Raw genomic sequence first — 19,368 nt, 5'->3', positions numbered from 1 at the left:
CGGCCTCACAACCGCAGACCACGAGTAACCACGCCAGCCCAGGACCTCCATAACCGGCTTCTTCACCTGCGGGATGGTCTCAGACCAGCCAACCCGACAGCTGATAAAACTGAAGAGTATTTATGTCTGTAATAAAGCCCTTTTCAGGGGAAAAACTCACTCTGACTGGCTGGGCCTGGCTGGGCCTGGCTCCCCAGTTAGTGGGCCTGGCCCCCAAGTGGGTGAGCCCCACTTGGGGGCCACAATAAATGTAAATGTGAGCCTATGCCCTCCCAGGCCTATCCAGGGCCTAATGAATTTATTTAAATTGACTGATTTTCTTATAAGAACTGTAACTCAGTTAAATCATTGAAATTGTTGCATGTTGCGTTTATCATTTTGTTCAGTATAGATAAAGTTGAATGGGTTGGGGGGATTGGAAGGGGTTTTATTTATTATTTTAAAAATGGGGGGGGGGGGGTGGTAGAAGTTAGTCGGGATTCATTGTTATTATAATATTTTGTATTATTTTATTAATTATTTTAAAAAAAATCTTAGTAGTATAGAATTAGGCAGACCAGCACAGTAGGTGGCGGCATGCACCTTTACGTTTATTTGCGGACCGCCATGATATCAGAGAAGAAGAAGCTTTTCTAGCCGAGTAGATAAACAAACTTATTATTAGGTTTGTATTGCGATTAATGCAGATTTAATTAACTACCATATACAACTCAATTAGTTCTCGTTTCGTTATATTCGAATAATCAGTGTTCATATCGCTGTTTCCCTGAAGAGTAGTAGCTCATGTTGGAGGTAGTTTGCTAACGTTGGTTATCTCAATATGGAGAGAACGAGGGAGCAACATGGCATGCAATGGTCGCAGGGTTAGCTAGTCAACTTACTTGGTTTTAAAGGTAAGTTCGATAGCTATTTACGTACTAGCTAGAAGTGCTATCATAATTTAACTTCATATTAACACGACAAACCACGTTGAGTTGTAACGTTAGCAAGGTAAAACATTCATCCACAATCATTCAAGTTCGCCAGGTAACGTTAGTTACGTTACTGAGTTAGCACAGTAACATTATGCCATATAGCAAAGCTTTTCATTTTGTACATTCGCTAGTTACTACACACAGCATTTAAGTTACCAGTCATTCTAGCTTAAATATCTTTAATGTGGAATACTGCAATACCTGCCAGCTTTGTGATGACATTTTGTGGTCCATACAATCTAGAATGTATTGTCAATTCGTTTGCTAGGCCTATATTAAACCAATAGTCTTTACACTGGTACTGAACTGTGTATGTTTCATGGCATTTCTCTTCCAGTTTGGTAGCAAAAGACATCTACCAGGCTGTAAGAAATTTGCAGTTTGGAATTTTGTGGCCAGGGATCGAGAATTTGAGACAAGTTCGACTGCAATCAATTTCCACGCGTCGTCATGGCTTGGGCTCTGAAGTTGCCACTCACTGATGAGGTGATTGAATCAGGTCTGGTCCAAGACTTTGATGCCAGTCTCTCTGGCATTGGACAAGAGCTTGGAGCTGGGGCGTACAGTATGAGGTATGAATCATAATTGGAAGTCTATTGAAATGTTAAAATGTCAAGACATAGTACTTTGTACTTTTACATAGAAAATCAGTATCTGTCAGTGAAAAAAATAATAATACTGTTTTACCTATTCAAGAGTAGGCCCTATCATATTTATCAGTTAGCCTATAATGAGTTGGTGGCCGTCGCTCTCTAGTAATTTGTCCTTTTGCATGGTGTCGGGTGGTGCTGCTTTAAATGTTAGGAGTGTGTGTTTTCAGTTCAGAGAGAGCGTTGGCCAAATAACCTATGAATAGTGAATCTGTAAAGTAGTTTGTTATGGAACGCATACCTCAAGTGGAAACGGCCTTCTAAATCTAGGCTACTGTTTACTTTCAGTATATTCCATACTAGAATGGAATGCATTTAGAATGTATCCTATTCTCAATGTTGCTAAATTGTCACTCCCAAGCTATAGTTTACCGTTTGCTTACTATTTGTGTTGGTGGATAGGACAGCTTCTCAAAATACTTACGTTTTTGGCGGTGTGTATGTCAAATATTTGTTTTTTGTATTTTGTTAAACATATCACACCCATTTTATAGTGATTTTACAGAAAAAGCATTTTTTTGCCAGTAATTCACGAGTTAGCCCATTCATAGACGCTAACTACATTTAGCACCTATTGACGATAGTATCTTCTGGCCAGGGGAGTTTTATTAAGAGCCCCCAACGCTTGCTCTAAGCGTTAACACGCATTGCTTGCGGGACTGTTTTGGAAACATAAGGAATGTGTTTTTCATATCACGGTGAAATAATAATAAATAAAATGTTTTAAAAAATTACAACACACCTTTTGTGTAAACAGAAGATTGGACACCACAAACGTGTTGTCACTGGAACATATTGTCTGTAACAGTGTTTAAACCGGTTAAAACAGTGTACAGTAAGTGTCAATTATTTTGATGTGATATGAAAGTAAAGGGCTTTATGTTGCACTCCCGAGTGGCACAGCGCTCTAAGGCACTGCATATCAGTGCAAGAGGCGACACTACAGTCCCTGGTTCGAATCCAGGCTGTATCACATCTGGTCGTGATTGGTAGTCCCAAAGGGCGGCGCCCAATTGGCCAAGCGTCGTCCAGGTTTGGCCGGGGTAGGTCGTCATTGTAAATAAGAATTTGTTGTTAACTGACTTGCCTAGTTAAATGTATTTTTTTTACATGTTTCTAGAACCGTACTGCAATTGAGCTTCGATTCACGTTTAGATGGAGCATTTGGCTGCCAGAGCCAATTCACCTCTAAACAGAACATGTAAGGTCCTTGGACTATAAAGTGTAACGTTAGGCTCCTTTAGTCCATTATTGGGCTAGCACATGCCTAACCTTCCATCAGGTCTCTCTTGAGGATTGTTCTTATGCCAGAAAAGAGGAGGCCTTAATCTGTCAGAATTGGGATTTTTACTGTGTCAGGAACAGTTTTTGTATAGGGTATACATCCCTCTCTTTCAGACTGCTCTTTTGTCAGTATTGTAAGTGTTCTGTTACATGATACTAAAGTCCCTCATTGTCAGTATAATTCTTATGTTGAGAGGGAGGATGAGATACTCAGGCTGCATACCAAAGTAGTTGATTGCACAAGTTTTTACTATCGTAACTAATGAACTGTGAAGAAAGTGTGTTATAAATCACTTGTTATTTTCCAGTGGCTTCTAGTGATATTAATTTCATTTACATTTATTGGGTGGGTAACAGAATTTCCTCACGTTTATTTTTTAAAAGTTGAATTGACCTTTTCAATCTGTCTCGTATTCTGGAGGTACAAGTTCTGTTGAGTTGTTGTTTCAGACAGCTCTTGATACTATGCCAATCTCATGTACTTGTAAAAGACCTTGGCTTGCCAGTTCATTGACCATGTTGTCATGCGGTTCTTTCTCCAGCGACGTGCTGGCCCTCCCCATCTTTAAGCAGGAGGAGTCTAACCTGCCGCCTGACAGTGAGAACAAGATTCTTCCTTTCCAGTATGTTCTGTGTGCAGCAACCTCGCCTGCTATCAAACTGCATGATGAAACACTTACCTACCTCAACCAAGGTTAGCATCTGTCTTTTTTACATTACATGCTTTTCTTGTGAATTTGATGCCAATTTAAAAGAAATAGCCAGATTGTGTGTGCATACATACATACACATTGCATTTGTAAAGTACTCAGACCCCTTGACTTTTTCCAAATTGTTACTTTACAGCCTCATTCTAAAATTGATTTAAATTGTTTTCTTTCCGCATCAATCTACACACAATACCCCACAATGAAAAAGCAAAAACAGGTTTTTATATGTTTTTGAAAATGTATAAAAAAGAAACTACTGAAATATCACATTTACATAAGTATTCAGACCTTTTACTCAGTACTTTGTTGAAGCACCTTTGGCAGTGATTACAGCCCCAAGTCTTCTTGGGTATGACGCTACAAGCTTGGCACACCTGTATTTGGAGAGTTTCTCCCATTATTCTCTGCAGATCCTCTCAAGTTCTGTCAGGTTGGATACTGAGCGTCGCTGCACAGCTATTTTCAGGTCTCACCAGAGATGACCGATCGGGTTCAAGTCCGGTCTCTGGCTGGGCCACTCAAGGACATTCAGACTTTTATTTATTTATTACCACTTTCTCTCCCCAATTTCATGGTATCCAATTGGTAGTTAGTCTTGTCCCTTCGCTGCAACTCCCGTACGAACTCGGGAGAGGCGAAGGTCGAGTTCCGTGCGTCCTCCGAAACACAAGCCAGCCAAGCTGCGCTGCTGCTTGACACAATGCCCGCTTAACCTGGAAGCCAGCCGCACTAATGTGTTGGAGGAAACACTGTACACCTGCCGACTGTGTCAGCATGCACTGCGCCTGGCCCGCCCCAGGAGTTGCTAAAGTGTGATGGGATTAGGACATCTAACCCGGACGACGCTGGGCCAAGTGTGTGCCGCCCCATGGGTCTCCCAGCTGCCACAGAGCCTGGACTCGAACCAGGATCTCTAGTGGCACAGCCTTAGACCACTGCGCACTCGGGAGGCCGACATTCAGAGACTTGTCTCGAAGCCACTCCTGCATTGTTTTGGCTGTGTACTTAGGGTCGTTGTCCTGTTGGAAGTGAACCTTCGCCCCAGTCTGAAGTCCTGAGCGTTCTCGAGCAGATTTTCATCAATGATCTCTCTGTACTTTGCTCTGTTCATCTTTCCCTTGATCCTGACTAGTCTCCCAGTCCACAGCATGATGCTTCCACCACCATGCTTCACCTTTGGCCTGACGCTTGGCATTCAGGCCAAAGATCTTGGTTTCATCAGACAAGAGAATCTTGTATCTCATGGTCTGAGAGTCTTTAAATGTCTTTTGGCAAACTCCAAGAAGGCTGTCATATGCCTTTTACTGAGGAGTGGCTTCTGTCTGGCCACTCTACCATAAAGGCCTGATTGGTGGAGTGCTGCAGAGATGGTTGTCCTTCAGGAAGGTACTCCCATCTCCACAGATGAACTCTAGAGCTCCGTCAGAGTGACCATTGGGTTCTTAGTTACCTCCCTGACCAAGGCCCTTCTCCCCCGATTGCTCAGTTTGCCGGGCGTCCGGCCCTAGTAAGAGTCTTGGTGGTCCCATACCCTTTACATGTAAGAATGATGGAGGCCACTGCTTTCTTGAGGACCTTCAATGCTGCAGGAATTTGTTGGTACCCTTCCCCAAATCTGTGTCTCGACACAATCTTGTCTCGGAGCTCTATGGATAATTTATTTTGACCTCATGGCTTGGTTTTTGCTCTGACGTGCATTGTCAACTGAGGAACTTTATATTGACAGGTGTGCCTTTCCAAATCATGTCCAATCAGTTTAATTTACTACAGGTTGACTCCAAGTTGTAGAAACATCTCAAGGACGATCAATTGAAACGGGATGCACCTGAGCTCAATTTCGAGTCTCGTAGGAAAAGGCCTGAATGCTTATGTAAATAAGGTATTTCTGTTTTACATTTAACACATTTGCAAATATTTCTAAAATCCTGTTTTCACTTGGTCATTATGATAATTTTTTTTGTAATCCATTTTAGGATATAGCTGTAACCTTACAAAATGTGGGAAAAGTCAAGGGGTCTGAATACTTTCTGAATGCACTATATATACAATACCAGTCAAGTTTGGACACACCTATTCATTCAATGGTTTTTCTTTATTTTTACTATTTTCTACATTGTAGAATAATAGTGAAGACATCACAACTATGAAATGACACATGGAATCATGTAGTAACCAAAAAAGGGTTAAACAAATCAAAATATATTTGAGATTCTTTAAAGTAGCCACCCTTTGCCTTGATGACAGCTTTGCACACTCTTGTTATCTCAACTAGCTCAATGAGGTAGTCACCTGGAATGCATTTCAATTAACAGGTGTGCCTTGTTAAATGTTAATTTGTGGAATTTCTTTCCTTCTTAATCAGTTGTCTTGTGACAAGGTAGGGGTGTTATTCAGAAGATAGCCCTATTTGATAAGAGACCAAGTCCGTATTATGGCAATAACAGCTCAAAGAAACAAAGATAAATGACAGTCCATCATTACTTTAAGACATGGTCAGTCAATGTGGAAAATGTCAAAAATTGTCTTCAAGTGCAGTTGTAAAAACCATCAAGCTCTATGTTGAAACTGGCTCTCATGAGGACCGCCACAGGAAAGGGATTGCCAGAGTTACCACTAGGACAAGTTCATTAGAGTTACCAGGCTCGGAAATTGCAGCCTAAATAAATAATAATATGGACTCTTTGTTATTTATTTATTTATTTATTTATATATTTCTCTCACACACTCTCAGTGCCCTCAAAGTATTCATACCCCTTGACTTATTCAACATTGACAGTCGGAATAAAAAATGTATTACATTTTTTTTTTTTTTCTAACCCATCTACACACACAATACCCCATAATGCCAAAGTGAGTACATGTTTTTAGAAATGTTTGCAAATTTATTGAGACTTATACAGAAATATCACATTTACATAAGTGTTTACACCACTTAAGTCAATACATGTTATAATCACCTATGGCGGCGATTACAGCTGGTAGTCTTTGCGGGTAAGTCGCTTAGAGCTTTGCACACCTGCATTGTACAATATTTGCACATTGTTCTTTTAAAAATTCTTAAAGCTCTGTGAACTTGGTTGTTAATCATTGCTAGACAGCCATTTTCAAGTCTTGCCATTAGATTAACCAACACTTAACCAACACAAAAATATCCTGTGGCGTTCTGCATTAGCATCGAACTGCCCCCGCGATATGCAACTTTTTAGGGAAGTTAGAAACCAATACACACAGGCAGTTAGAAACGCCAAGGCTAGCTTTTTCAAACAGAAATTTGCTTCGTGCAACTCCAACTCTAAAAAGTTCTGGGACATTGTAAAGTCCATGGAGAATAAGAACACCTCCTCCCAACTGCCCACTGCACTGAGGATAGGAAACTCTGTCACCACCGATAAGCCCACTATAATTGAGAATTTCAATAAGCATTTTTCTACGGCTGGCCATGCTTTCCACCTAACTACCCCTACTGCATTCAACAGCACTGCACCCCCCACAGCTACTCGCCCAAGCCTCCCCCATTTCTTCTTCTCCCAAATCCATTCAGCTGATGTTCTGAAAGAGCTGCAAAATCTGGACCCCTACAAATCAGCTGGGCTTGACAATCTGGACCCTTTCTTTCTAAAATTATCTGCCGAAATTATTGCAACCCCTATTACTAGCCTGTTCAACCTCTCTTTCGTGTCGTCTGAGATTCCCATAGATTGGAAAGCAGCTGCTGTCATCCCCCTCTTCAAAGGAGGTGACACTCTTGACCCAAATTGCTACAGACCTATATCCATCCTACCCTGCCTTTCTAAGGTCTTCGAAAGCCAAGTCAACAAACAGATTACCGACTATTTTGAATCCCACCGCACCCTCTCCGCTATGCAATCTGGTTTCAGAGCTGGTCATGGGTGCACCTCAGCCACGCTCAAGGTCCTAAACGACATCGTAACCGCCATCGATAAGAAACATTACTGTGCTGCCGTATTCATTGACCTGGCCAAAGCTTTTGACTCTGTTAATCACCACATCCTCATCGGCAGACTTAGTAGCCTTGGTTTCTCAAACGATTGCGTCGCCTGGTTCACCAACTACTTCTCTGACAGAGTTCAGTGTGTCAAATCGGAGGGCCTACTGTCTGGACCTCTGGCAGTCTCTATGGGGGTACCACAGGGTTCAATTCTTGGGCCAACTCTTTTCTCTGTATACATAAATGATGTCGCTCTTGCTGCTGGTGAATCTCTGATCCACCTCTACGCAGACGACACCATTCTGTATACTTCTGGCCCTTCTTTGGACACTGTGTTAACAACCCTCCAGACGAGCTTCAATGCCATTCAACTCTCCTTCCGTGGTCTCCAACTGCTCCTAAACACAAGTAAAACTAAATGCATGCTCTTCAACCGATCGCTGCCTGCACCTGCCCGCCCATCCAGCATAACTTCTCTGGACGGTTCTAGCTTAGAATTTGTGGACAACTACAAATACCTAGGTGTCTGGTTAGACTGTAAACTCTCCTTCCAGACTCACATCAATCATCTCCAATCCAAAGTGAAATCTAGAATTGGCTTCCTATTTCGCAACAAAGCATCCTTCACTCATGCTGCCAAACATACCCTCGTAAAACTGACCATCCTACCAATCCTCGACTTCGGCGATGTCATTTACAAAATAGCCTCCAATACCCTACTCAACAAGCTGGATGCAGTCTATCACAGTGCCATCCGTTTTGTCACCAAAGCCCCATATACAACCCACCACTGCGACCTGTATGCTCTCGTTGGCTGGCCTTCACTTCATAATCGTCGCCAAACACATTGGCTCCAGGTCATCTACAAGACCCTGCTAGGTAAAGTCCCCCCTTATCTCCGCTCACTGGTCACCATAGCAGCACCCACCTGTAGCACGCGCTCCAGCAGGCATATCTCTCTGGTCACCCCTAAAGCCAACTCCTCCTTTGGTCGTCTCTCCTTCCAGTTCTCAGCTGCCAATGACTGGAACGAACTACAAAAATCTCTAAAACTGGAAACACTTATCTCCCTCACTAGCTTTAAGCACCAGCTGTCAGAGCAGCTCACAGATCTCTGCACCTGTACATAGCCCATCTTTAATTGAGCCCAAACTACTACCTTTTCCCCTACTGTATTTATTTATTTTATTTATTTTGCTCCTTTGCACCATATTATTTATATTTTAACTTTTAACTTTCTTCAAACTACAAATCTACCTTTCCAGTGTTTTTCTTGCCATACTTTATTTACTCTGCCACCATGGCATTTTTTTGCCTTTACCTCCATTATCTCACATCATTTGCTCACATTGTATATAGTCTTGTTTTTTTTCTACTGCATCATTGATTGTATGTTGTTTTACTCCATGTGTAACTCTGTGTTTTTGTATGTTGTCGAACTGCTTTGCTTTATCTTGGCCAGGTCGCAATTGTAAATGAGAACTTGTTCTCAACTTGCCTACCTGGTTAAATAAAGGTGAAATAAATAAATAAATAAATAAAAATTTTCAAGCCGATTTAAGTCAAAACCGTAACTAGGCTACTCAGGAACATTTAATTTTGTCTCGTAAGAAACTCCAGTGTATATTTAGCCATGTGTTTTAGGTTATTGTCCTGCTGAAAGGTGAATTTGTCTCCCAGTGTGTTGGAAAGCAGTCAACCAGGTTTTCCTTTAGGATTTTCCCTGTGCTTAGCTCTATTTTGTTTATTTTTATCCTAAAAAAAAGTCCCTAGTCCTTGCTGACAAGCATCCCCATAGCATGATGCAGCCACATGCTTGAAAATATAAAGAGTGGTACTCAGTGATATGTTGAATTCTCAGGACATGAAGTCCATTTTGACATTGTTTGCAGTTTTACTTTTGTGCCTTTTTTTGCAACATTTTTTTTATTCTGTACAGTCTAATTTTCACTCTGTCATTTAGGTTAGTATTGTGGAGTAACTACAATGTTGATCCATCCTCAGTTTTCTCCTATCACAACCATTGAAACCCTGAAACTGTTTCAAAGGCCTCATTGGTCTCATGGTGAAATCCCTGCACGGTTTCCTTCCTCTTTGGGAACAGAGTTAGGAAGGACGCCTTTATCCTTGTAGTTACTGGGTATATCGATACACTTTGGGTGGTGTAACTTCACCATGCTCACAGGGATATTCAATGTCTGCTTTTTTATGTTTTACCAATAGGTGCCCTTTGCGAGGCATTGGAAAATCTCCCTAGTCTTTGTGGTTGAATCTGTGTTTGAAATTCACTGCCCGACTGAGAGACCTTACAATTATCTGTATGTATGGGGTACAGAGATGAGATAGTCATGAAACAAATCCTGTTAAAATGCAACTTATGTCTTGTTAGGCACATTTTTACTCCGGAACTTATTTAGGCTTGCCATAACAAAGGGGCTGAATACTTATTTACTCAAGACATTTCAGCTTTTCACTTTTAATTCATTTGTAAAAATGTCTAAACATAATTCCACTTTGACATTTATGTGCTATTGTGTGTAGGCCAGTGACACATCTCAATTGAATACATTTTAATCTGTAACTCAACAAAATGTGGGAAGTCAAGGGGTTTGAATACTTTCTGAAGGCACTGTGTGTGTTCCATCTATCAAAAGATTCTGTTTCGATTTCAGGACAGTCTTATGAAATTCGAATGCTTGACAATCGGAAGTTGGGTGAACTCCCAGAAATCACTGGCAAAATGGTGAAGGTAAGATGAACAAGAATGCTGAGTCGTGAGTGAGTGATTGCATGCGTCTGTTCCAATGAGAATGTCCCATGTGGTCTATCAGTCATAGTTCCTCAGTGACGTTTTCTGTGTGCCCCCAGAGCATCATCCGCGTGGTCTTCCATGACCGTCGTCTTCAGTACACAGAGCACCAGCAGCTGGAGGGCTGGCGCTGGAACAGGCCTGGAGACCGCATCCTCGACCTGGGTAAGCTGTCTGTCATGGGTGGTGGCCTACTCTGGGTGAAGAAGGATAGGAGGGTGCTGCTTTTAAGACTTTAGCTGCTGTGGCACTGACATGGTTTCAAATAACACTGAGTTGTTTCTTCAGTGAAATAAATTATAGTTGACAACAGGCTGCATAACATAGACTGAGTGCTCACACAATCCTTCTGATAACTTGTCTCGTGTTGCTCCATTGTAGATATCCCAATGTCAGTTGGCATGGTGGACCCCAGGGCTAACCCTACTCAGCTTAACACTGTGGAGTTCCTGTGGGACCCTTCAAAAAGAACCTCTGTTTTTATCCAGGTAGCATGATAAACACACCCACATGGTTGTTTTCGTAATGCGGCCGTAGCTTATCTTCTAACGTCAGTCCGAGGCTATCTGAATGGAGTGGAAACAAATGGGTTTTCAAGCCAAATAGAGCTCTCACCATGTTTGTACTGAATAAAACTAATAGTTTTGTCCTAATATGACAACTTTAGCAAAATCCGTCAGTTTTCAAATAGGCGTGCCGATTCCTTGTTTTAGGTTCACTGCATCAGCACAGAGTTCACTATGCGGAAGCACGGGGGAGAGAAAGGCGTGCCTTTCCGCATCCAGATCGACACTTTCAAAGAGAATGATGGCGAAGAGTATACAGAGCACCTGCATTCTGCCAGCTGTCAGGTCAAAGTCTTCAAGGTGAGAAGAAAGTCTGACCAAAGACATTTACTGTTGCCATAAAGCGTCATTTGATCCTGATCACGGTACTGTCCATTATAAACAACTTTACCTCACCTGTGGCAGCCTAAAGGTGCAGACAGGAAGCAGAAGACAGACAGAGAGAAGATGGAAAAGAGGGCGCCTCAGGAGAAGGAGAAATACCAGCCCTCGTATGAAACCACCATCCTAACAGAGGTTAGAGTCAGTGTGTTGAGTGAATGGGATGGAGGAAAATGTTGGCTATGGAGAGGAAGATGTGGTAGCAGTCAGTATGAAGTCTAAGGAATGAAGGAACATGAGCAAAATTATGCATCCTTTAATTATTTGTGTCAGTAATATCATAATGCATAGAAATTCTGTACACAGGATTTCTTCACTTACATCTGGAATGCTGGATTATGTAAAGAGCCTAGGTCCCTCCCTACTAGAATAACAGAAATGTTCTCTTGCAGTGCTCTCCCTGGCCAGAGGTCACCTATGTAAATAACTCTCCATCGCCTGGCTTCAACAGCTCACACAACAGTTTTCCAGTGGCAGAGGGGTAGGGATCAGGACATGAACATGCAGCCTGCACTGAACCACACTGCTTGTTACAAATTGCTTATTTTGTTTTATATTTTGTTTTATATGTACATTTATAAAAGATTATGGGGAGATGCAATGTCTAATACTTCTGTTCTTTGTGAATGTCTGTCTGTTTTCCTTCTATTCCCAGAATGTCCATCTCAACCTTTTCATGTTATTTTTCTCTGTCCCTCCCAGCAATGGATCCCCCAGTCACCAGCCAGAGCTAGTTGTTCAGGTAGCAGATGTAAGTACCTGTGTCCCTTCCCTTTGTGTCCAAAACCCACCTATGGGTCACAGTTTCCTGCACCATCCCTTCCCATGTCACCAACCCCCACATCTACATGTTTAAAGTCCAGCTTTTTTCACAGAACTGATGTTGGCACATTGTGGTCATGCTTCAAGTTTGCCTTTTGCTTTTGGCAGCAGCACTAGTGAAATACTGTAGGAAATTGTCGGTAGTGGGCTATTTAAACTGAAGTGTAAGAATGAGGGCTGAGGAGACTGGCTATGTAACTTTGCAATCAGTATGTTATTTTATTTTTAAAGCAGCACGACTTTACATCTTGTTTTCACATGATAGATGTCAGTTTCCGTTACCTGTTCTCCATTGATCACATTTGCATGTAGTCGAACATATTTACCAAAATAATGAATACGACAAAACTGTTTTGTACTTTGCTTAAATGGTTTTCTGTCTGGAAATGATTGGCAACAGTTGGGAAAAACAAAGGCTATGCATTGATTTGGTTTAGAATACCTGACTAATTTATAAGAACCTGCAGAATGAGAAATGTAATGGAAAAAAAAAAGTGAATGTGTCCCTTTTGCTTTCAACAGTTTTATTAATTTGTGCGAACATTGAATTAGTGCAGTGCTCATATTGAATTGTTTTTCCCTTGTGACTCCCTCTGTTTTCCCATTTATGGATACATAGAACACCAGTTATGTATACATGGGTAAAACATGCCCTTTGTTTTTGGGTCCATCAAAGCAACCATTTAACTACTGTAGTAGACTGTCCTCCATTAGGAATCTGTATCACGTGCATCCCCAATGATTTAATATGGTTGATGGATGGAAAGACCTTGAAATGAGCCTAGATAGCCATGTCCGTGCACCTGTCAGTTCAGTTTTATAAAGGGTGTGTACACCTTTTCTCCCTTCTTTCTCCTGCATTATTATCCAATATAGATTGAAAGCTGTCTGACTGATACAATTGTAAGTTTCCAACATTTTCTAAACGTCTGACTCTGATTTTAAGATGCAGACTTCACGGTTTAGACCAACTCAAACAGAATGTGAAATATTCACGGATAATATGTCTTTAAACGATTGATTGCACTTATTAACCCTATTACTTGCCGTCTGATAATGATAAATATGTATCCAGTTGTTTTGGGTAGTTTGTAATCATTTGTAGGCAGCAACATCTGCCTTAACTCTCCCTAAGGCCTGCTTGAATATTTTACATGAAAAAAAAGGTGCAGTTTGTGTCGAACGACACTAATATTTGCCTGAGTGCCGGTCTGTTTGTGCCATCATGCAAACTCCTTGTCACGCATTGGCATGACAATCATTGGCAATAGAGTTGACCAGAGCACAAACAGATCTGGAACCAGCCTGCTGTAATACTCCCAATACTTGTACCAGCATTTATTATAACGCTTCTACATGATGTACGTAATAGTCATGTAACCATTGCATTTCAAACTAGTTTTGACATAAATGCTGTGCCGAGTGTGTGTGTGTGTGTATATAGCAATAGGATGTAAAGTGTTGGAAAGTATTCAGACCCCTTCACTTTTTCCACGTTTTGTTATGTTACAGCCTTATTTAAAAAAAAAAAAATCTCTCAACAATCTACACACAATATGTGGGAACTCCTTCTTCAAGACTGTTGGAAAAGCATTCCAGGTGAAGCTGGTTGAAAGAATGCCAAGAGTGTGCAAAGCTGTCATCAAGGCAAAGGGTGGCTACATTTACATTTACATTTAAGTCATTTAGCAGACGCTCTTGGAATCTCAAATATAAAATATATTTTGATTTGTTTAACACTTTGTTTTTGGTTACTACATGATTCCATATGTTATTTCAAAGTTTTGATGTCTTCACTATTCTATAATATAGAAAATAGTACAAATAAAGAAACCCTGGAATGAGGTGTGTCAAATTTGGACTGGTACTCTATGTAAATAAGGTATTTCAGTTTTGCTTTTAAATTTGCAAACATTTCTAAAAACCAGTTTTCCCGCTTTGTCATTATGGGGTACTGTGTGTAAATAGTTTTTTTAGAGTAAAGCTGTAACATAAAAGTTAAGGGGTCTGAATACTTTCTGAATGCACTGTATTTTGACAACGTCACTGTTTGCACTGTCAAAATATCACTCCTTGTGTTTTACCCCCATTATAGACAGAAATACATGAGCAAAGTTTTTGGGGGATTGGGGAGGTTTTGAAATATGACGATAAAATGTTAAAATTGAGACATTCTGCTTTACAGTTGCCATCCCATCTACTTACAAGAGACGGTGAAAGTATCCATCAGGTATATATGAATTTATTTGATGGTATCTAGTTTGAATGTCATTTTTTGGCTTTCAAAGCAAAAGTGAGAAAGGTAACTGTCAAAATGAAGAAAACGCGAACATAGTGTCTGAATAGGCCGTTAGGCCACCACAAGCCAGAACAGCTTCAATGCAGCTTGGCATAGTTTCTACAAGTGTCTGGAACTCTATTGGAGGGAAATTTCATCATGTGGCGTTTCGTTGATGGTGGTGGAAAACGCTGTCTCGAGCGCCGCTCCTGAATCTCTCATAAGTGTTCAATTGGGTTGAGATCTGGTGACCTGAGACACACACACACACACACAGACCCCCTTTAAACCCCTTATGTTCCTTTGAGACCCCTCTTTCAAAGTGAGATCTCTTCTAGACATGGTAGCCAAAATAATGGACATCTGGACATTTTTATACTTTACCCTAAGCACGATGGGATGTTAATTTCATAATTAACTCAGGAACCACACCTGTGTGGAAGCATCTGCTTTCAATATACTTTCTAATCCTCATTTACTCACATGTCCTGTATTTTGGCAGTTACTTGTACATTGCATGTCTTCTCTGACCAGGCTCCCAGCATAAATGTTTTCGTGTGTGTAGAACAACCAAGACCAAAACAATTTATTTCTGTGTGCAGATGTGGATGACTATGATTTTTGTGTGTACTGTCTCTTTTGGGACAAACAGAACCTGTTACCTGCGGCAACACCACAGGATGCACAGCAGTGGCTCCATAGAAACCGCTTTTCACCGTTCTGTCGGCTCTTCACTAATTTCTCAGGTAAGAAGGTCATATATAGATATATATATTGTCAACATTGTCATGTTGTGGAAGTCGGTCTAAAAGTAGACTGATTTGTTCCAGGAGCTGATCTGTTGAAGCTGACCAGGGAAGATGTCATTCAGATATGTGGGCCAGCAGATGGTATTAGGCTCTTCAACGCGTTGAAAGGACGGTTAGTCTTCTTTCTTATCACTACTTCCATATTGCAGCATTCAAATGCCTATCGAATTTTATCACCATTTTTTTTTTTTAAGTGAGAAGTTTGTCAGCTTATTTCGCTGTGTGTGTGCGCAGGGTGGTACGTCCCAGGCTGACGGTGTATGTGTGCCAGGAATCCCAGCAGGCTCGGGAACAGCAGCAGAAACACGAGAACGGAGACGCAGCTAGCAGCACTTTTTTCGGTATGGGTGTGTGTGTTCTACTCTGAGTATACCAAATATTAAGAACACCTTAAGAACAGCCTTTAGAACAGCCTCAATTCGTCGGGGCATAGACTCTACAAGGTATCGAAAGTGTTCCACAGGGATGCTGGCCTATGTTGACTCCAATTCTTCCCACAGTTGTCAAGTTGGCTGGATGTCCTTTGGGGGGTGGGGGTAGACCTTACTTTATACACACATGGGAAACTGAGCGTGAAAAACCCAGCAGTGTTGCAGTTCTTGACACAAACTGGTGCGCCTGGCACCTACTACCATACCCCGTTCAAAGGCACTTAAATATTTTGTCTTGCCCATTCACCCTCTGAATGGTACACATACAACATCCATGTCTCAAGGCTTAAAAATCCTTCTTTAACCTGTCTTCTCCCCTTCTTCTACACTGATTTTTGAAGTGTTCATCAATAAGGGATCATAGTGTTCACCTGGATTCACCTGGTTAGTCTGTCATGGAAAGAGCAGGTGAATGTTTTGTATACTCAGTGTATAAAGCATTCATAACACATGCTTACCTACATGCTGATGGCGGTGCAATGCATCATATGGCATAATGATAGCTCTCTGTTACGGCATACCACACTTTCATGTTTTATTAGTGGTATGTACAGGATACACATGGTATACACCATCCAACGAAATGCTTACTTGCAGGTTCCTTCTTGACAATGCAACAACAATAAGAAATAATATAAGAATAGGAACATAAAGTAAATGGCAGTAGAATAGAATAAACATTTTAGTGTAAGTTTTAATACAGAAATGCACTATTTATAGTCCAATATTTACACATGTATTGGGGGGCAAGGTGCTACGACAATTATTGATAATGTATTCCTGTACACGTCTGTTGTCTTCTGCAGTGTACCATGCCATCTACCTGGAGGACTTGACAGCAGTTGAGCTGACAGAGAAGATCGCTCAGCTCTTCAACATCTCACCCAGACAGATCAGTCAGATCTTTAAACAGGGACCCACTGGTATACATGTCCTGGTCAGTGACGAGGTAAGGCTGTCTTTAGTCTACCTTTTGTCTTGTCCGAACAAGCACCCTATTCCTATGTTGTGCCCTAGTTTTGCTCAGAGTCCCAAAAGGGGTGCGCTACACAATAGGGTCTGATTTTTAGACGCAGCCTTTGTCTCTGGCTCAGTCTGCCTTAAGACTGTCCTAATGTATACAACGTTATTGGCCTCTAAGACGGAGTCTCTCGTTTCTCACAGATGATTCAAAACTTCCAGGATGAAGTATGTTTTGTTTTGGATACAATGAAAGGTGAGTGCCATTCAGTTGTTTTCTTTTACCACAAATATTGGAGGGTGGAGAAGTGTCTGTGGTAGCTACGCTTGTAAAATCACCCTTCATGATATAGGCGCTGTTTTTGTTAATCCTCAGCTGAGACGAACGACGGCTACCACATCATCCTGAAATGAAAACTGTCTGGGGGATTGTCTAGCCCCCGCTCTCTCCTGACGCCCAACCCTGCCAGCCCCTCTACAGCCTTAGCCCCTGATGTACCTGGACCGTGCTGAAGATAACCCGATCGTTTTGCTCAACGATTCTCTAGAGGCTGCTCGCTACGGGGAACATTTTGACTGAAGCACCTTGCCCATCCTCGATACCTTATTGTCTTATTTTAAAGGAGTGACACTATTTGAGCTGCCATATTGATGCAACTCTCCAGTCTCCTCCCATGCTAAAAACCCTTTTTAAATGGTTGCATTTTCCTGCTTTGTCGCTCATATGTTTGAAAAAGAGAATGGAAGACACCCTGTCACTGCTTCAGAATCAACGACTTTGCTGTCTTGTTTTTAGAATTCAGTCTTGCATGGAAAGGGATCCACAACAAGAGATGCAGAGTGCGTATGGTCTCCGGTCTCCATCTCCTCCTAGGCTGCTGGACATCAAGGAGTCGTTTTGTGAGGACCGTGGTCATGGTTAAGTAGCTACGGCAACAAAGCTTGCACAGGATATAAAATCTTAACTAGGTTAAAGATACATACAAAAGGGTTCTAATATCCCGTAATTCTTTGCATAAATGCGGAAGCATTCTAGACCACGGGACCAGCAATGTGAGCGAAAATGACTGGAAGCAGTACAGAAAGTGTAAAAATAAAAACAATTGTAGAGAATTTACTCAGCAAGCACATAGCACAACTGTTTTATTCATTTATAGGTTTTTCAAATGATCTACAGCCACTATTACTTGGATTTCCTGAACGCTGGTCATGTTTTCAATGCTAATCCTGTGGAATCCAATAGCGGCGCAGGTCCCATGAATTTGTTTATTTGGAATTATCCAGGTTAGGACAATTTAATATCTTCAACCTAAAATCTGAACAGGAAGTGATGTCATAATGGAAAATGAAAGGGACACTTGCAGCATATATGAGATCCCCTCTGTCCTCCCAGTGAGCGCTGTGCTCCTGTGAAAGCCCACATCTGTCAAGTTGTATTTGTGTTGTCCATCTGTGCAGCTTTTCTAGGTCTTTAATCACTGTCAAGACCGTGGCAGTATACTGTTCTGTTCATGCCTCCCCCTTATTCATTAAACTGATTGACATCACTTTCTTTATTGACCACACACCGTGGCAACACCAGCAACCTACTAGTCTCTGTCTTGCCCGCCAACCCTATTTACTGTTATACTGTATTTATCACTTTACAGTGTCATTACGATGGTTTTGGACAATTTAACTTTTTTTTGTAGTAGATGGTTGTTTAAAAGTGAAATTTAAATCATGTTTTTCTCTGACTGTTTTTATAAACGTGTAAACGGACGTGTTTCTACCTTGTTTAGAGAGAAGCAGTCTGCATTGTTTTGGGATATTACCACTATCAAGTATTAATATATAAATAGTGGGTTGTTTAGGGTATACCAAAGCTGCATGTGGAAAGCTAGAGTTGGTTCCCATTCAATAAGGTTCTACTGAACGCTAGATGTTTCCCACCTTTGCCCCTCATCCAAGTCATCAGAACGATTAAACTACCTTACCCATACATTGCCTGTTTTGTATTTTTCTCTGCCTCGTTTTGGATGGGCACCATTGAGAAAATGTTTGACGCCCCACCACTGATTTGGTCATCTTGGTTAACCCAGAACTTAAATCTCGCATAATTTGGTCAGATGCTTGATTTAGGTAATGTTACGACAAATGACGGAGTTGGTAAACAGCTGAGGGATGGGGCTGGAGAAATGTAACCACTCTCAAGCTAATGGACAGAGCTTTGCATACAGGGACTGACCATCCATGATATAATGATCTACAGTGTTTAACATTCACTTTATTTACAAATGTGTTAAACAGCTTATTTTTGGTTCTGATGGAGTAAGATAGTTAAACTATGCTCATGAGGCATCTAGAAGTTACCAGTAGCCTATATTCTTCAATAAACAATGGATAAATATTAAATGAAGTCTAAAAATGGATGGCAAGATTCAAAGGCAGATTCATATTGGCCAAATATATATATATATATATACTAAATGAGTTTGGACTCCTTGTTGGACACAATAGCTGGTTAAGGATAACCCCATGTCAGAAATACTAGTATTCATTGTATTTTGTACATTTGCTAAAATGGTTTGCTATGGCAATTTTGCCTTTTTGATATGAAGGAACACCTTGAGAGGAAAGTGTGAAATATAAGGCATATATTTCAAACTATGATTTAAAAATCAAGTCATTCGTGTTATCCATCGTATTGCTTATTACAAAATTGGAATTATGGAATGCACGATCGCAGAGAATGGACAAAGAGCT

At 41.1% G+C, this 19,368-nt stretch overlaps 1 protein-coding gene across 2 annotated transcripts; it reads left to right on the top strand.

Annotated features, from left to right (window-relative positions):
- Positions 1-585: 585 nt before the first annotated feature.
- LOC115167993 (transcription factor CP2) lies at positions 586-18,604 on the top strand. 2 transcript variants are annotated; one of them, XM_029722815.1, is made up of 18 exons: positions 586-893; positions 1,312-1,546; positions 3,451-3,602; positions 10,240-10,316; positions 10,436-10,541; positions 10,758-10,864; positions 11,090-11,242; positions 11,348-11,458; positions 11,716-11,804; positions 12,026-12,074; positions 13,022-13,048; positions 14,331-14,375; positions 15,076-15,169; positions 15,254-15,344; positions 15,467-15,573; positions 16,470-16,612; positions 16,828-16,879; positions 17,000-18,604. In XM_029722815.1, the coding sequence occupies exons 2-18, from the start codon at positions 1,425-1,427 to the stop codon at positions 17,035-17,037; spliced, it is 1,563 nt and encodes a 520-aa protein (XP_029578675.1). In that variant the 5' UTR covers positions 586-893; positions 1,312-1,424; the 3' UTR covers positions 17,038-18,604. The 2 variants fall into 2 exon arrangements, with proteins under 2 accessions (XP_029578675.1, XP_029578676.1); XM_029722816.1 differs by lacking the exon at positions 13,022-13,048.
- The last annotated feature ends 764 nt before the right edge of the window (positions 18,605-19,368 follow it).

Source organism: Salmo trutta, chromosome 30 (genome assembly GCF_901001165.1).
Source record: "Salmo trutta chromosome 30, fSalTru1.1, whole genome shotgun sequence".
NCBI classification, from domain to species: Eukaryota; Metazoa; Chordata; class Actinopteri; order Salmoniformes; family Salmonidae; genus Salmo; species Salmo trutta.
The sequence above is the reverse complement of the archived record's forward strand: the minus strand, read 5'-3'. Positions and strand labels throughout refer to the sequence as shown.